General features: G+C 38.2%; 1 protein-coding gene across 2 annotated transcripts in view; it reads left to right on the top strand.

The window, feature by feature from the left end:
* The first annotated feature begins 997 nt into the window (after window positions 1–997).
* LOC127507810 (zinc finger protein GLIS3-like) overlaps window positions 998–15,984 on the top strand; it is a 33,188-nt gene continuing 18,201 nt past the window's right edge. The window contains exons 1-4 of one of the 2 annotated variants that reach the window (XM_051885236.1): window positions 998–1,228; window positions 2,051–2,380; window positions 6,054–6,231; window positions 6,847–7,855. In XM_051885236.1, the coding sequence (XP_051741196.1) occupies window positions 2,107–2,380; window positions 6,054–6,231; window positions 6,847–7,855 (1,461 nt within the window). In that variant the 5' untranslated portion in view covers window positions 998–1,228; window positions 2,051–2,106. Of the gene's footprint in view, window positions 1,229–2,050; window positions 2,390–6,053; window positions 6,232–6,846; window positions 7,856–15,984 lie in introns of both variants that reach the window. The other variant, XM_051885235.1, reaches the window with a different exon arrangement.

The raw sequence follows: 15,984 nt of genomic DNA, 5'->3' as shown, positions 1-15,984 counted from the left end.
TTTATTCAAAAAGATACAGAATATAAATACTTGGGATGTTAAAATATGTTCTCAGATTTGTACACTGATTATTTATGGACAGGTCATGGAGTCAGTCACAGCATTTTTTCGGCTGAAGTTATCAGTTCCCCCGCCGAACACGAGTCATCTCCGCATGAGATCCAGCGCCGTTACGGGTGAAACAGGACAACAGAGACTGATCGATTACACTTGAATAACTTCTAAATGTTTAATTTTTACTTCTAACATTTGTTAAACGAGCTTCGATGTAGGCAATATGTATTAAAAATGATGCTATACTATAAAATATGATCGAAAATAAAGGAATTATTATGCAAACCAGTGGTTTTGTGGAGTATTTAAAAAAAAGTTTAGAGGATTTAAGTATTAAATATTAATTCATGTATGAAGTAAAAGGAGGCTAGTACTGTAGTAAAAATGAAACAACCCATTATGCTGGGTTAAATAAACAACCCAATTTGCTGGGTAAAATTAACCCAACATGTGTTCTGTCCTATATTTACCCAGCCCAGTTGGGTTGTTTTTAACCCAGTGTTTTTTAGAGTGTGACATTGGTAATTTTTAGCTAATGCATTAACAAATGAGACCTTATTGTAAAGTGTTTGCAATTCATTTTGATGCTTTTTTTATTACGCTACAATAAATTGCAGAAGCATTTCAATGACTGTCATGAGCAATTCAAGCCACAAGGTCACCTGTGAACTATGCATTACAAAACTATTCAAAACTGATAAAGGAGAACAAATATCATTAAAATCAGTCTATTTTAACTATGTTATGCATTGCATGAATGTTAAACTACATGAAGCAAACTCTTCCCAAAAGTTATTAAACAAGTTACAGTATACACCTGTTTAATTATTGCTAATAAATAACGCGTGTGGATCTCAAACGAATCCAAATATGGTCTTTAAAAAGCGTGCCATGATGTAATGCTGCCAAACATTCACATTAGGGAAGTTTTGTGGGGCAAAAGGGCAAAATGAGGCTGATCTAACCCGCCCATGACAACCATCACCAACCCACACACAAACAGCGGCGGCAGCAGCTCACGATCACATTCACTCACTCAACATGAAAACAAACGCGCTTTAAACACTTTAAAAACTCTGAAACTCACCGAGATCGAGCCCCGATGACGTCACCGCGGCAGAAGATCGACTGAACTGGTTTATTTCATAAATCTGTCATGAGGAGACTTTAACAGGTGAGTTTACCGACACCGAGTGACGTTAGACTGACGTGTTTCATCAAGAACTGTAAAGTCTGTCGATCTCATTTTAATTAAATTTAATTAAATGAGATCATACATTTCAAATTATTTTGCGCGCGAAGAGTGACGGTTGAAGTTTTGATGCCTTCAGGGACAAACATGATTCGTGAAAACGCGGTTTCGGTTTGTCATCAAAATGCGTTTATTGTACATTATTAATTTTATTAGTCTATTTCTAATGATGTAAGACAATTGTAATAAATGTAATAACATTTATTGCAAACCGAACAGCTTATATGACGAAAAATCTTCAATACTATTGGCCTGTAGTCTCACTGTTAACATTAAAAATATTCATCTGATTTTTCACAATTATTTTTTGATGTTGTTTAGTTAATCCCGAGCGTTAAAACATCAACTACTACTTATCCAAAAGTCACTTGTAAGTTAACTTTGCTGTAGTTCACGTACAAGTACAATGATGGTAATACCATGGTACATTTAGATACGTTTTGACCTTCTGAGGTAAAGTTATTGTAATGAACTATTCCTTCGTAAATAAAACAGATTACTGAAGTAGGGGAAATACTATCTCAGTTTTTCTACTTGTGTACTTGTCGTTCCTTTGTAATTGATTGTGACATTTCCAGCCATTTTTTGTTTCTATACCAACATTTCTGATCTGACCTTTAAAAATTACTTATGTAACCTAATGTAAACAATGTTTTGACTAGGATAAAAGTTGTCTGTTTAGATTTAGGCCACATTTTCAGGTAACCTGGCCAAACGTTTGAAATCTGACTTCATGTTCATCAGGTGACCTGAAGGCTGAAGATGATGTTTTGCGTCGACCCATCGGAGCAGTGACAGACATGAACGGGAAAGGCTGTAATCTGATGGTTTCTCCCTCCAGTATGGCTCAGGTACCTCAGCTGAGGATCCACACGGGTCACTCCTCTTCCCCATCACTCCATCCCGACACCACATCTGGAAACTCGGCCCTTCTTCCCGCGCTGAGTCTCCGCCGGCAGGTGCTGACTAATGGGAAGTTGGGCTTTCCGCAGTCATCACGACATCAAGCTCCGTCGCTTTCACTCCCAGCATCCTCTTCCAAACAATCTGTTCGACCCAGCTGCACGGACAATGGTACGAAAGGTAATAAAACAAGAATAAACATCTCAGGTTTAAATGTCCTGCCGTGTTCAATGGCTTGAAAGTATAGAAACTTGTTTACTTTTTATCTCACAGTTCAGACTTTTTTCTCATAATTGCGAGTTTATTTATCTTAATTGCAAGATACAAACTGTTAATTGAAAGCTTACACCTCTCGTTTTTTTTTTGTTTCCACCACAGAATAAAAAAATAAAGGTAATTGCAGTTTTTTCATCTCACTCTCAATTGAGAGTTTACATCTTTTTTTCTCTGAATTTTGAGTTTACGCCTCTCGATGGTTTCCGCAACAGAATAAAAAAGGTAATTGTGACTTTTTTACCTCACAGTTCAGATTTTTTTTCCTCATATTTCAAACCTCTACGCGCCTCCATTGGCTAGTAAATTTTTTATTTTACTCGCCAGACTTTTCACATGGAATGCAAGAACAATGCAAATAAAAAATAAAAAATATCTACATGAATATAATATAAAATATAAATTTCAAAGACTATTAAAGTCAAGAAAACAGTTTGTAATAAAATAAGAACGAATATTGAAACAACAAGCAAAAGCACAAATAAACAATAGAACAAAGATGCAAATTAAATAAACAGTGCTTTTCAGGTAGATCTAACAGTAGTTAGATACAGATTAGGTATAAAAAATGAATAAGTAATGTAAATATAAAATATATAAATATATAATATATATAATATTAAAATTACAGAAGTTGTTCAGTCAAGAGCTTGATTTTAATGTTTGATTAACATTAAACACAGACAGCAGCAGGAATATTAGGCTGCTGTCACTTTAAGAGCGAATGCACTGATCCAATATACTGATACTGATACCTCTAACTCAATTACAGGTGACTGTAATCGTACAATTCACTAGCCGTTGGCTAATGAAAGACTTTTTTTGTTGCCTCTCGTGAAATTTGGTCATGATTTACTCGCATTGTAGAGGGTTGTATTTGCAAGTTTATATCTCACAATTGCAAGTTATAAACTCTTATAGTGTACATCTATTTTGTTTTTTTGTTTCCGCCATGGAATAAAAAAAATAATAAAGGTAACTGTGACTTTTTTTCCCTTGCACTTGCATGTTTATCTCAGAATTCGAAATGTTTTTCTCTGAATTGTGAGAAAAAAGTCAGAATTGTGAGGAAAAAAGTCACAAAATTTTTTACCACAATTTACTTTTTATTCTGTGGCAGAAATAAGCTTTGCACATGAAAGTGCAGCCGATGTTCATAATTTAAAAGGGACCCGTCAACAGTGTGGAGGAAATAGGCCGTATCTCCATTCCTGAGCTCCATACTGCTGCTCAGCCCAGTGAGCCACAACACCAGACATGATGCTCTGAATTAGATAAGGGACAATCGAACATCCCCACTCACATTTAAATAGCACTTCCAGCCTTCATTTCCTCTCACACTGTAGATAGAACAAAGCAAAGACTGGCATTTTCATCACAAGTGGACTTAATCACTTAATCAGTCCTACGCATATAATACAGTTTAATAAAGTCAACATGAAATCAAAACAAACCCATTTGCTTTCTTAATTCACACTTCTGGTGTGCTCTGAAACTACTATCCTCCAGCCGACGTCATCAAGGCCCGATATAGAGACGTTTTCACCATTAAATCAATTAATCATTGGTAAAATCATGAAGAAAAGTGAGTTGGAACACATTTTCATGTTGACTTGACGTCACATTTATTTCTCATTTATGCCATTATTTAGATCAATTCAGTTCAATGTTGATTCAGTTCAGTTCAATAACTGTGTAAAGTTCATCAATGATGAAACTAATTCAGTTTCAGCTGTGAAGCAGTTCAACAGAAGACAATAGTGTCATTTTAGTACAATTTTGATTCAATTTAGTTCATGCCTTGTTTTACTGAAAGATCACAAAGTGAACCATCTTGTCTTATTCTCCCCAAAAAACACTGATTTACATACTGTTTTTTATTCAATATATTTTAGTTCAATTCCGTCCAGCAGCTCCGACCACGTCTTCTCCCCAAACCCTCGCTCTCATATTTTTGATGATTAACCAGGCCGAAAGCTTGTACCTAAATGAGCCATGGAACCAAAGCAGAGAGAGAAACTCGTTAGTACTTAACAGAGCAGAAACGCTTCCCTGGCTTTACAGGTTTGTTATAGGAATTCCATGACTATTCATGTGTTTCTGTTTGATAGAGAACGAAAATATCATGCTTGAGGACAAAAGCTCTAGTAGTTCACCCAAAAATGCAGAAAAAAAAATTTATGGTTAAAATTAAATGTTGAGTTTGCTTTACAAAAATAATACTAGGTTTTTCATTTTCATTGATAGCTAGAAATTATGGATTGATTTGTGATTTGTAACCCAGTATTGATGTTGTCATTATTTAACAAAACCTGCTATATAATTACTTTGGCAACATTTAAAGTCACCATGAAATCAAAATTGACATTTCTTATTTTGTAACAGTAATTATTATAAATGTTTTATCTGTGCACAACCTGTCACTCACATGAGATCCACCAATAGGAAACCACAACCATCCTGTCAATTCCCAACAGACAAAATCAAGCCCCGCCCTACATTTGTTCTTGTTTGAGATGCCGTTTCACTCGGATTTCACTTCCATTTCATGCCGAGTGCCGATTTTAAATATGCACAATTTGCAATATTCAACTTAATATTTAATAGTATAAATTTGTAAAGCATGAAAAGACAGCAGAGGCCATCATTATTACTGAGCCCTGAACAGTACAGAACTGCTGTGCAACAGTCTCGAAATATCTGCAGTCTTTATATGTAATTAGCAAACATAAGATGTTCTGGTGAAGTTACCTCTAATCTACACCAGGAAAACTATAACAGTTCCAGTTAAAGACCTCAAAGGTGGAATAAGCAGTAACAAGGAAATATTCTCAGAATTTTAGCTAACATTCTGGCAAGTTTATGAACAGACGTTCTTCCAGTAACGTTAATAGAATGTTCGTTCAACGTTATCTGGTCTCTAATAATGTTTTCAAAACATTAGCACAAAAACATTTTTATACATCATTCATAGAGCATTTTTACCTGAAACGTTGAAGTTGGATGTTCGTATAACGTTTTTTAAATGTTAATACATGTTCCATAATGTTCAGAGAACATTAAAAAGTAATGTTCCCATAATGTTTGAAGAATAGAATTTTGCAAAACCAAGAAAAAGTGTTTTAAAACATTTAAAAACTGGACATTTTAAATGTTCTGAGAACATTCAGAAATAATAATATTTTAATAACTTAAAGAGAACATGTTTTTGTTAGCTGTGGAGTAATCAGGATACGCGTCCGAACAGACCAATTATTGTCCTTTATGCTGTACAAGGAAGAAAAATAAGTATATCTCTAGGGCAGAACAGCCTCTGATCTACTGAAAAAGCAGAGCTTGATTATTAGTTCTCTGCTGGAGTCTTTTAGTGCCAGTTTTTCCTGCTCTTTAATGGCAAGATTTTATTCAGACGGTCTGAACATTAGTATTACGTGACCATGCTGCAGGAGTTCAAGACTTTTTGCTCAAAGTTTTGTGCAACTCTTACAGAAGTTTTTATATAATGCAAGTGTGAATTATCTTCATTCAGTCACGGGTCATAAATGTCTGATGAAACGTGACTCTTTCTCAGGTTACTTGTCAGTGGGGATGAACAGAAACGTTTTTGGGCCGTACGGCAGTTCGAACCTGCAGGTGACGAGCAACGCCATGCTGGTCCACAGTCTGGGTCCGGTTTCTCCATCCATCCCACAAACTTCAGCCCAAAACGCTCCACCTCATTCACTCGCTGTTCCCTTCACTGATGCCAGGTAAATATCCTTAAAGAGAATACTTCATCTGTTCATCAAACTTGAGTTTCTTTATTCCATAACATGCAAAAGAAGGGTTAAAAATGACAATAAAAGTACCATTTAAGTGGTCCATATGATTTTTGCACTATATTCCAAATAAATCAATATACAAGTCATTATTTTCACCTCCACCAAAGCTCTGAAATCTCATTTATGCTTCTGCATATTCAAACTTGGCTTGTCATCATTTACTCACATTCATGTTGTTCCATGAAATCGACAACATTGATGCAAAATGCCTTTGACTGTCATCAACATCAAACCTTTGAGAGCTTCAGTGGAGGATTTTTCCATGAATAACAACCTAAATTTCAGTCGAAGCTATCACAGCGCTTCAGAATAGGCATGTGACGGTATCAAACTGTCATACTGCGATAACTGCTAAAGCTTTTAATGCGGTATTGAATTAAGTTACAGACACTTAAGTGTTGAAGTTTAACTTTCTTCATATAACAAAAAGAAATCTGAACATTTAAATAAAATAAAACAAAAACCTAAATAGCAATATTTAATTGGAATGACATTAGGGAGTAAATGACAACAGAATTGTAATTTTCTCCTGCTCTATTGCAGGTGTTTGCTGTCCAGAGAATCTTTAGCCTCGACCACCCTCAGCATTGCCGAGACACAGTCGATTCGCAGCAGTAAGTTGGACTGGCCGTACGGATACCGAGTTCTGCCTCCTCTGGGGCTTCAGCAGGCATCAGAAGCAGCTGATCTGAATCTGGTTCCCTGCACCTCCATGTCTGAATCCGTGTCCAACCCCACATCTCTTCCTCATTATCTCTTCAAGGAGGACGGCAGCAGTCCGCGACTCTCGGCCCGCTCCAAAAAGAGAGCGCTGTCCTTGTCTCCTCTCTCAGACGGCATCGGCCTCGACCTCAACTCCATCATCCGAACCTCACCCACGTCGCTGGTGGCGTATATAATCGGTTCTCGAAACTCTCCAACTCCTTCACCTCTGCAGTCGGATGTTTGCGGACACCTGCTGGGCATCAGAGGCAGCTGCATCCCTCATCCTAATCCTGGAAAACACGTTAGCACAAACAAGAGCGTGTGCGTCCAGACTGACACCGAGAGTTTCCGCATGCAGCATTTGGAGGCAACGCCACTAGAAGATCAATTCACCAATCTAGTGGTGAAGCACCAACAGGAGATCCAGAACAAAAACACATCTAACAGCCTGTCACCTTCAATACAGCTTCAGTTTTCCGCCATAATCAGGACGCCCAGCCCGCCCAGAGGTCCTCCACCGCCCTATAACGCCCATCAGCATCTGCGATGCTCTCACAGTCAGAACCCAATGGTCATTCCTTCAACTCTCTGCCCAATGCTGGAGGAAGATGAAGAGGAAGACGTGAGTGGAGGACACTGCTGCCGCTGGCTGGACTGCGGTGCAGTTTACGGCCACCGAGAGGAGCTGGTCAAGCACATCGAGAAGGTCCATGTTGACCAGCGCAAGGGTGAGGACTTCACCTGTTTCTGGGCTGGATGTCCACGCAAACACAAGCCTTTCAACGCCCGCTACAAACTCCTCATCCATATGAGGGTCCACTCAGGGGAGAAACCCAACAAATGTTCGGTGAGTCTTCCTGAATACATCACGATTGAAAATGTGACACTGATTTCATACAAGTAGTTAATATTAAAGCGGTGGTTGATTATGATTTCACTTTTTCAACTTTAGTTAGTGTGTAATGTTGCTGTTTGAGCATAAACAACGTCTGCAAAGTTACAACACTCAAAGGTCAATGCAAAGGAGGACATTTTCTTTTATAGAAATAGCAATAAACGGCTTGTAGGGACTACAATGAGCTTCTTCCCAGGTTGGTGACATCACTAACCCTAAAATTTACATAAACCCCGCCCCCGAGAACACGGAACAAAGATTAACATGACGGCATATGTTAGTGGATGAGTTGAATCAACTCCACAGCAACTACGTAAATTTATCCACTAACCTTTCAGAAACGTCCAGTTTCATTCTAAAAGTTGTAACTTCTTCCTGAGTCTTCCCATCAGTGTCGACTCCGGTTTGAACAATGTAACAATCGTCATTTTGGCTGCGTGAGATTCTCCAGCTTTGTTGTTGTTGATCAACCGAAGCGTGAGCTGTTAAAGCTCTGCCCTCTTCTGGAAAGTGGGCAGGAGCAGCAGCTCATTTGCATTTAAAGGGACACACACAAAAAACGGCGTGTTTTTGCTCACACCCAAATAGGGGCAAATTTGACAAGCTATAATAAATGATCTGTGGGGGATTTTGAGCTGAAACTTCACAGACACATTCTGGAGACACCAGAGACTTGTATTACAACTTGTGAAAGGGGCATTACAGGTCCTCTTTAAGTCACTTAAATTTTAGACGCAACATTGACTGTTTTTGTTCTGTTTCAGCAGCGAAAATAGTTCCAAAGATTGCAGCAGAACCACAACAACACTCAGCAGTGTTTCATTACTGAATGATTCAGCTTATTGAATCAGTTGAGTCAAAGATTCAATGACTCATTCATAAACTGCGGCTCATTTCGGAGGCTGCATCCTCCGGAGCGTCTTCAAGGATGTCTTATTTCAGAAAAGTAACCATAATAAAATTGACTGTTATTCCTTGTGAGGTGTAATGGTTACTTTTCTTAAATAAGACATCCTTGATGACGTATGTGGCCGACAAATGCAACCTCCGGAGGACGCAGCCTCTGAAATGAGACACGGCTATAAACAACAGCCTCATTCTTGAATGAATCATCCGTTTGAACAAATCGTTTGAATGAATGACTCAACGACTCACTCATTAAGACGGTCACCTGCTGCCACCTAATGGTGGTTTAGTTTCATGTTTAAAAGTATAATTCTTTCCAACATTTCTTATTTGTATTTTTAAAAAATATTTAAAACAATCTCATAACATTATTTAATGCAGTTGTAATTTTTCAGCGTACATGATTTATTTTGATTGGTAACATCCTTATAGTGTCTTATTATTCTAATTGAATTTATTGGTCAAATTTAAAAATTTAAAATGAAAGATGAAGCATACATTTAATAATATTAGGGAAAAATATCACAAATATGCAGATTTAAATATGTCAAAGCTGATAGAACACTGATGAGAATATTGGTTCAGAATAAATTATATTTACACCACAAACAAACAAAATAAAAAATTTTCCGGACAAGCAACTTTTTTACTCGGATAAGTGAATGACTTAATTTAAGGACAAGCACACACACACACACACACACAACAACATTCAAACATGTTCAAATAAAAGGCTTCTTTAGGTCGGTATGTTTCTAAATTTAACTTTTAATATCATTAAAGAACCATTAAGGAACTTTAGAGTAATTAAGAGATGTGCACTTTATTAAATGCCTGTGTTTTAGAGCTCTGCATGAACATGCGGGAGGATCTGATCATTGGGTAACGACACCCCCCAGTGGTTGCCATGGTGAAGCCGCAGCCTCCATTGAGCTTTTGCGTTTCATTTTTTGCAAAACTGCAGTGCTTTAGGGAGTCACTTGTTTATTTCTATCTATTGATGCTGCATCAGTAGCATTTCTTGTGTAGGAGAAACTCTTCTGAAGGTTTGAAATAGTTTTGTTGTGAGATCTATTGAGAAACTCCTAATACTCACTGTAATCAGCATTAAAAAAAAATCCCTGATGATATAATCAGCATAGTTGTGTGCTGTTGTGGAGAGGCTGCATTACGCTTCATCTGTGAGTTTTTTCTCCTCTCTTTTAACTCCAGCCATCAGCTAATTAGTGATTATCCTTGATAATTGACATGGGAGTTTGTGCAATTATGCAGTTTCTAAAAAGAGACAAAAGACTCACATTTAAGCTCTGGCAGAGACACGACTGCCTCCTGCCATACACTTCAATCAAACGGACAGTGTGTTGGACGCAGTCAGAGGCGTGAGACACGGTGCATTTAGTGCTTTTATAAACCAGATTTCCTAAAAAAAAATATATGTGAGCTGTATTTGGCCGCACTGTAAAAAAAAAAAAAAAAATCAACATCGTAAAATTGAAAACGTAAAGGGACAGTTCTGACTTGTGTTGACATGTGGAAGACAAAAAGAGACGTTTAGCAGAATGTTTGGGATTGACAGCGTCAGTCATTCACTTTCACTTTAACTGCTGCCTTAACCTGTTAACTGCCCTCATGAATGCTTTAGAGTGAAAAAACTTCAAAAAATGAAATCTATCTATCTATCTATCTATCTATCTATCATCTGTTCATCCATCCATCCATCCATCAAGCTGTCTCTGTATCAAAATAAACACTCATTTTATACAAAATATATATTTTACCAAGTAATTTGGCCTCTAAAATTGCTAGAAAATTGTCTAACCAAGTTGTGTTCCAAATTTTGAAGTTGATGTCACAAAAAATTGAGCTGACTAAAAGGTTTTAAAGTACCTTTTCCATGGCAACACGATGTTCAATTTCAAAACATTTTTCACAGGATTAATTTGGAGTGTTTAAGCTTCAAACAATACCTAATTTATGATAATTACTAAAGTATGTGAAAGGAGAAAAGGCAATAGTGTAGTGGGACACTTGCCATGTTTTTTTAGCTGTTTCCATCCACCTAATTTTATGCAAATTTTGGGATATCACATTAAAAAACGCTGGATTGAAATGCCAAGATGCACATAAAAATATACAGGTGCATCTCAATAAATTAGAATATCATGAAAAAGTTTTTTTTTTTTTTTTCTTCTGTAATTTAATTCAAAAAGTAAAACTTAAATATATTCTAGATTTATTAGACATAAAGTAAAATATTTCCATACTTTTTTGTTTTCATTTGGATGATTACAGCTTGCTGCTCATCAAAATAATAAAAAAATCAGTATCTCAAATTATTAGAATGTTTAATTTCAAGCTCTATTAAATGACCATTCTCAGGGTATAAATACTGGGTTTAGGTCAGTAATCCCAACAGCAGTCATGGGGAAGTCTGCTGACTTGACAGTTGTCCAGAAGACGATCATCAAGACCCTCTACAATGAGGGTAAGCCACAGAGGGTCACTGCTGAAAGAGCTGGCTGTTCACAGAGTGCTGTGCCAAAGCATATTCATGGAAAGTTGACTGGAAGGAAAAAGTGTGGTGGGAAAAGGTGTACAAGTGAAAGGAACGACTGCAGGCTTGAGAAGATTGTCAGGCGAAGCCGATTTAAGAACTTAGGAGAGCTTCAAAAGGAGTGGACTGAAGCTGGAGTCAGTGCATCAAGAGCCACCACACACAGACGTCTTCAGGAAATGGACTACAACTGTCACAACAAGCCACTTCTGAACCAAAGACAACGTCAGAAGCGTCTTACCTGGGCTAAGGAGAAGAAGAACTGGACTGTTGCTCAGTGGTCCAAAGTCCTCTTTTCAGATTAAAGTAAATTTTGCATTTCATTTGGAAATCAAGGTCCCAGAGTCTGGAGGAAGAGTGGAGAGGCACAGAAACCATGTTGCTTGAAGTTCAGTGTGAAATTTCCACAGTCAGTGATGATTTGGGTCTGCTGGTGTTGGTCCACTGTGTTTTCTGAAGTCCACAGTCAACGCAGCCATCTACCAGGACATTTTAGAGCACTTCATGCTTCCTTCTGCTGACAAGCTTTATGGAGATGCTGATTTCATTTTCCAGCAGGATTTGGCACCTGTCCACACTGCCAAAGGTACCAAAAGCTGGTTCAGTGACCATGGTGTTACTGTGCTTGATTGGCCAGCAAACTCGCCTGACCTGAACCCCATAGAGAATTTATAGTCAAGATGAAGATGAGAGACACCAGACCCAACAATGCAGATGAGCTGAAGGCCGCTATCAAAGAAACCTGGGCTCTTATAACACCTGAGCAGTGCCACAGGCTGATCTCCTCCATGCCACGCCGCATTGATGCAGTAATTCATGCAAAAGGAGCCCCAACCAAGTATTAAGTGCATAGAAATGAACATACTTTTCAGAAGCTCTGTTTAAAATATCCTTTTTTTATTGATCTTATGAAGTATTCTAATTTATTGAGATAGTGAATTGGTGGGTTTTTGTTAAATGTGAGCCAAAATCATCACAATTCAAAGAGCCAAAGACTTAAAGTACTTCAGTCTGTGTGCACTGAATTTATTTAATACACGAGTTCCACAATTTGAGTTGAATTACTGAAATAAATGAACTTTTCCACGACATTCTAATTTATTGAGATGCACCTGTATGTGCTCGATTGAGGTGGATAATGTTTTTCATCCAGTAAGAAGACATTCGCAAGACAAACTACAATGGAAACACTTTTTTTTTCCCTAAATAAATCCTTTGATGAACGTCAAAAAACTCGTTGCTTTGCCTCAGCAGAGGCTTTGATTGGATAACTGGACTAACCAACGGACCAATCACATCGCAGCATCTCAAATGTTGGTCTGGTGGTTCTGAAACGTCTGAGTCAAAGTCTGTCATCAGAATGATTTGGTTTAATTCCCTCCAGAAGCGTCTCACACGATTGTGTTCCCAAACACCAGCACCTGAACGCAAGATCACATGACAGCGTTTATTGTGTTTCGTCTGACGCTCTGAGACCAACTCATTTATGATGGAGGAAAAAAGAGCAGCTTCCATTTTTATTACTGATATTTTGCATCAAATTCCCAGGAAATGATGATTTTGTTCTCTTGAACACATGGGATGGAAGCGCTGCTTTATTTGCAAATGTTTTATGCAATAATCCTATTTTGTCCAACGTCAAGTTCGCAACTTTGGATGAAAACAAACAAAGTTTTTACTCATTTCAGTTGAGCCACCACAAGGCTAGGCTGTTCCTATACATCACAGAGTATAAGTAATACTCGTATCACCTGTGGTAGAGGAGCGGCACAACATGATCTTGTCTAGTCACTTCAGAGTAGGAAAACTATTCTGTTTTCTCTGATATCTTTAGAAATGTGTAAGAGGGGAAATATTTATTTCCCTTCACTGATTCGAGTTTGTCAATCATTAATAGCGCACACATACCTGTGGTCAACCTTTAGCTCCGCACACTTATTCATTACCAAAAACCTTTGCTGTTGCCATGGCGCCGGGAACAGTTGGATGGTTTTGCTGTGTTCGTAAGAAAACGACAAAAGTAGGCAGAGATGGTAGAAGTCATTCCTGTGTAAAGCACAGTGTTTTGTTGTCTGTGGCGCTCCAGAGAACTGAGACAGACTCAGACACTCATCAGCGTCTTTGAGGACCAGTTGAATCGGGTAAACAGATGCAGCATAATGACACAGATCTGATGTCCTGCACAATCACAGACGTGTCCCAGCATGCTCAGCCACCCGCCTGCACTATCTATCTATCTATCCATCTATCCATCAAGCTATCTGACTGTCCATCCATTCATCAAGCTATCTATCTATCTATCTGTCCATCCGACGTCCATCTATCTCTCCCTGACCTACTATATCTATCTTTCTATATATCGTCTATCTATCCGTCCATCATCCATCCAGCATCAAGCTGTCTCGTCTGTCTATCTGTACATCCGTTCCATCCATCAAGCTATCTATATATCTATCTATCTATCTATCTGTCCATCAATCCATCCAAGCTATCTATCTATCTATCTATCTATCTATCTGTTATCCATCCATCCATCCATCCATCCATCATGCTGTCTGTCTGTCTCGTCTAATCCATCTGTCCATCCATCCATCCATCCATCCATCAAGACTATATCTATCTATCTATCTGGTTTATATATCGTCCACCACTCATCCATCCATACTAGCTGGTCTATCGACTATCTATCTTATAATCTATCCTCCACTCCATCCATCAAGCATGTCAGTCTGGTCTATCTATCTATTTTATCTGGTCCAATCCGTCCGGTCCATCTATCTTTCAATCTATCTATCTATCTATCTGTCTGTCTGTCCAGTCTATCTATCCTATCTATCTATCTGTCCATCCATCAAGCTATCATCTATCTATCTGTTTATCTGTCTATCTATCTACATATCTATCCGTCCTCCTCCATCAAGCCATCAAGCTGTCTGTCTGTCTATCTAATCTATATGTCCATCCATCCATCAAGCTCTCCTATATATCTAATCTATCCACTCTCCATCTATCTCTCTATCCATCCATCCAATCCATCAAGCTGTCTGTCTGTCTATCTATCCATCTGTCCATCCGTCCATCCATCCATCAAGCTATATCTATCTATCTATCTATCTATCTATCTATCTATCTGTTTATCTGTCTATCTGTCTGTCCATCCGTCCATCCATCAAGCTATCTATCTATCTATCTATCTGTCCATCCATCCATCAAGCTATCTATCTATCTATCTGTCCATCCGTCCGTCCATCTATCTATCTATCTATCTATCTATCTATCTGTTTATCTGTCTATCTATCCGTCCATCCATCCATCCAGCCATCAAGCTGTCTGTCTGTCTATCTGTCTATCTGTCCATCCATCCATCAAGCTATCTATCTATCTATCTATCTATCCATCCATCCATCCATCAAGCTGTCTGTCTGTCTGTCTATCCATCTGTCCATCCATCCATCCATCCATCCATCAAGCTATATCTATCTATCTATCTGTTTATCTATCCGTCCATCCATCCATCCATCCATCAAGCTGTCTGTCTATCTATCTATTTATCTATCCATCCATCCATCCATCCATCAAGCTGTCTGTCTGTCTATCTATCTATTTATCTGTCCATCCGTCCGTCCATCTATCTTTCTATCTATCTATCTATCTATCTATCTATCTATCTGTCTGTCTGTCCATCCATCAAGCTATCTATCTATCTATCTGTTTATCTGTCTATCTATCTATCTATCCGTCCATCCATCCATCCAGCCATCAAGCTGTCTGTCTGTCTATCTATCTATCTGTCCATCCATCCATCAAGCTATCTATCTATCTATCTATCTATCTATCCATCTGTTTATTCATCCATCAAGCTGTCTGTCTATCATCTATCTATCTATCTATCTATCTATCTATCTATCTATCTATCTATCCGTCCATCCATCCATCCAGCCATCAAGCTGTCTGTCTGTCTATCTATCTATCTATCTATCCGTCCATCCATCCATCCAGCCATCAAGCTGTCTGTCTGTCTATCTATCTATCTATCCGTCCATCCATCCATCCAGCCATCAAGCTGTCTGTCTGTCTATCTATCTATCTGTCCATCCATCCATCAAGCTATCTATCTATCTATCTATCTATCTATCTATCTATCTATCTATCCATCTGTTTATTCATCCATCAAGCTGTATGTCTATCTGTCACTAAAACATCAGTAGGAAAACACCTAGCAGCCACATATTAACACACTACATAAAACTTTTGAAATAAATGAATGCGTACACTAATAAAAAATAAAAACACCACGGTATTGCCATATTTTTTTCCCGCATGTGCTACCATGCTAAAGCTTTTTTTTTTTTTTTGGACAAATGAATATGGAATTGAGTACAATAGTATATTATGATACTACCCCTGTACCATGTTAGTGCAGCACCTCTTTGTAAGAGTATGTGTACATTATCTTGATGCCTCCGGCTGTTTGTTCTAATCTGATTAGCACATGTTGTATAGATGCCAAACCTGAAACTCTGTTGTTTTCTCAGTCGCTTAATACAATCACCGTCACAATCTGATCTGCCAAGAATCGTGGCGGTTTTGAACAGCTGTAAGGAGGGAAACGACTCCGCCG

The sequence above is a fragment of the Ctenopharyngodon idella genome, chromosome 24, assembly GCF_019924925.1.
Source record: "Ctenopharyngodon idella isolate HZGC_01 chromosome 24, HZGC01, whole genome shotgun sequence".
NCBI classification, from domain to species: domain Eukaryota; kingdom Metazoa; phylum Chordata; class Actinopteri; order Cypriniformes; family Xenocyprididae; genus Ctenopharyngodon; species Ctenopharyngodon idella.
This window is presented reverse-complemented; position numbering and strand designations above follow the sequence as displayed.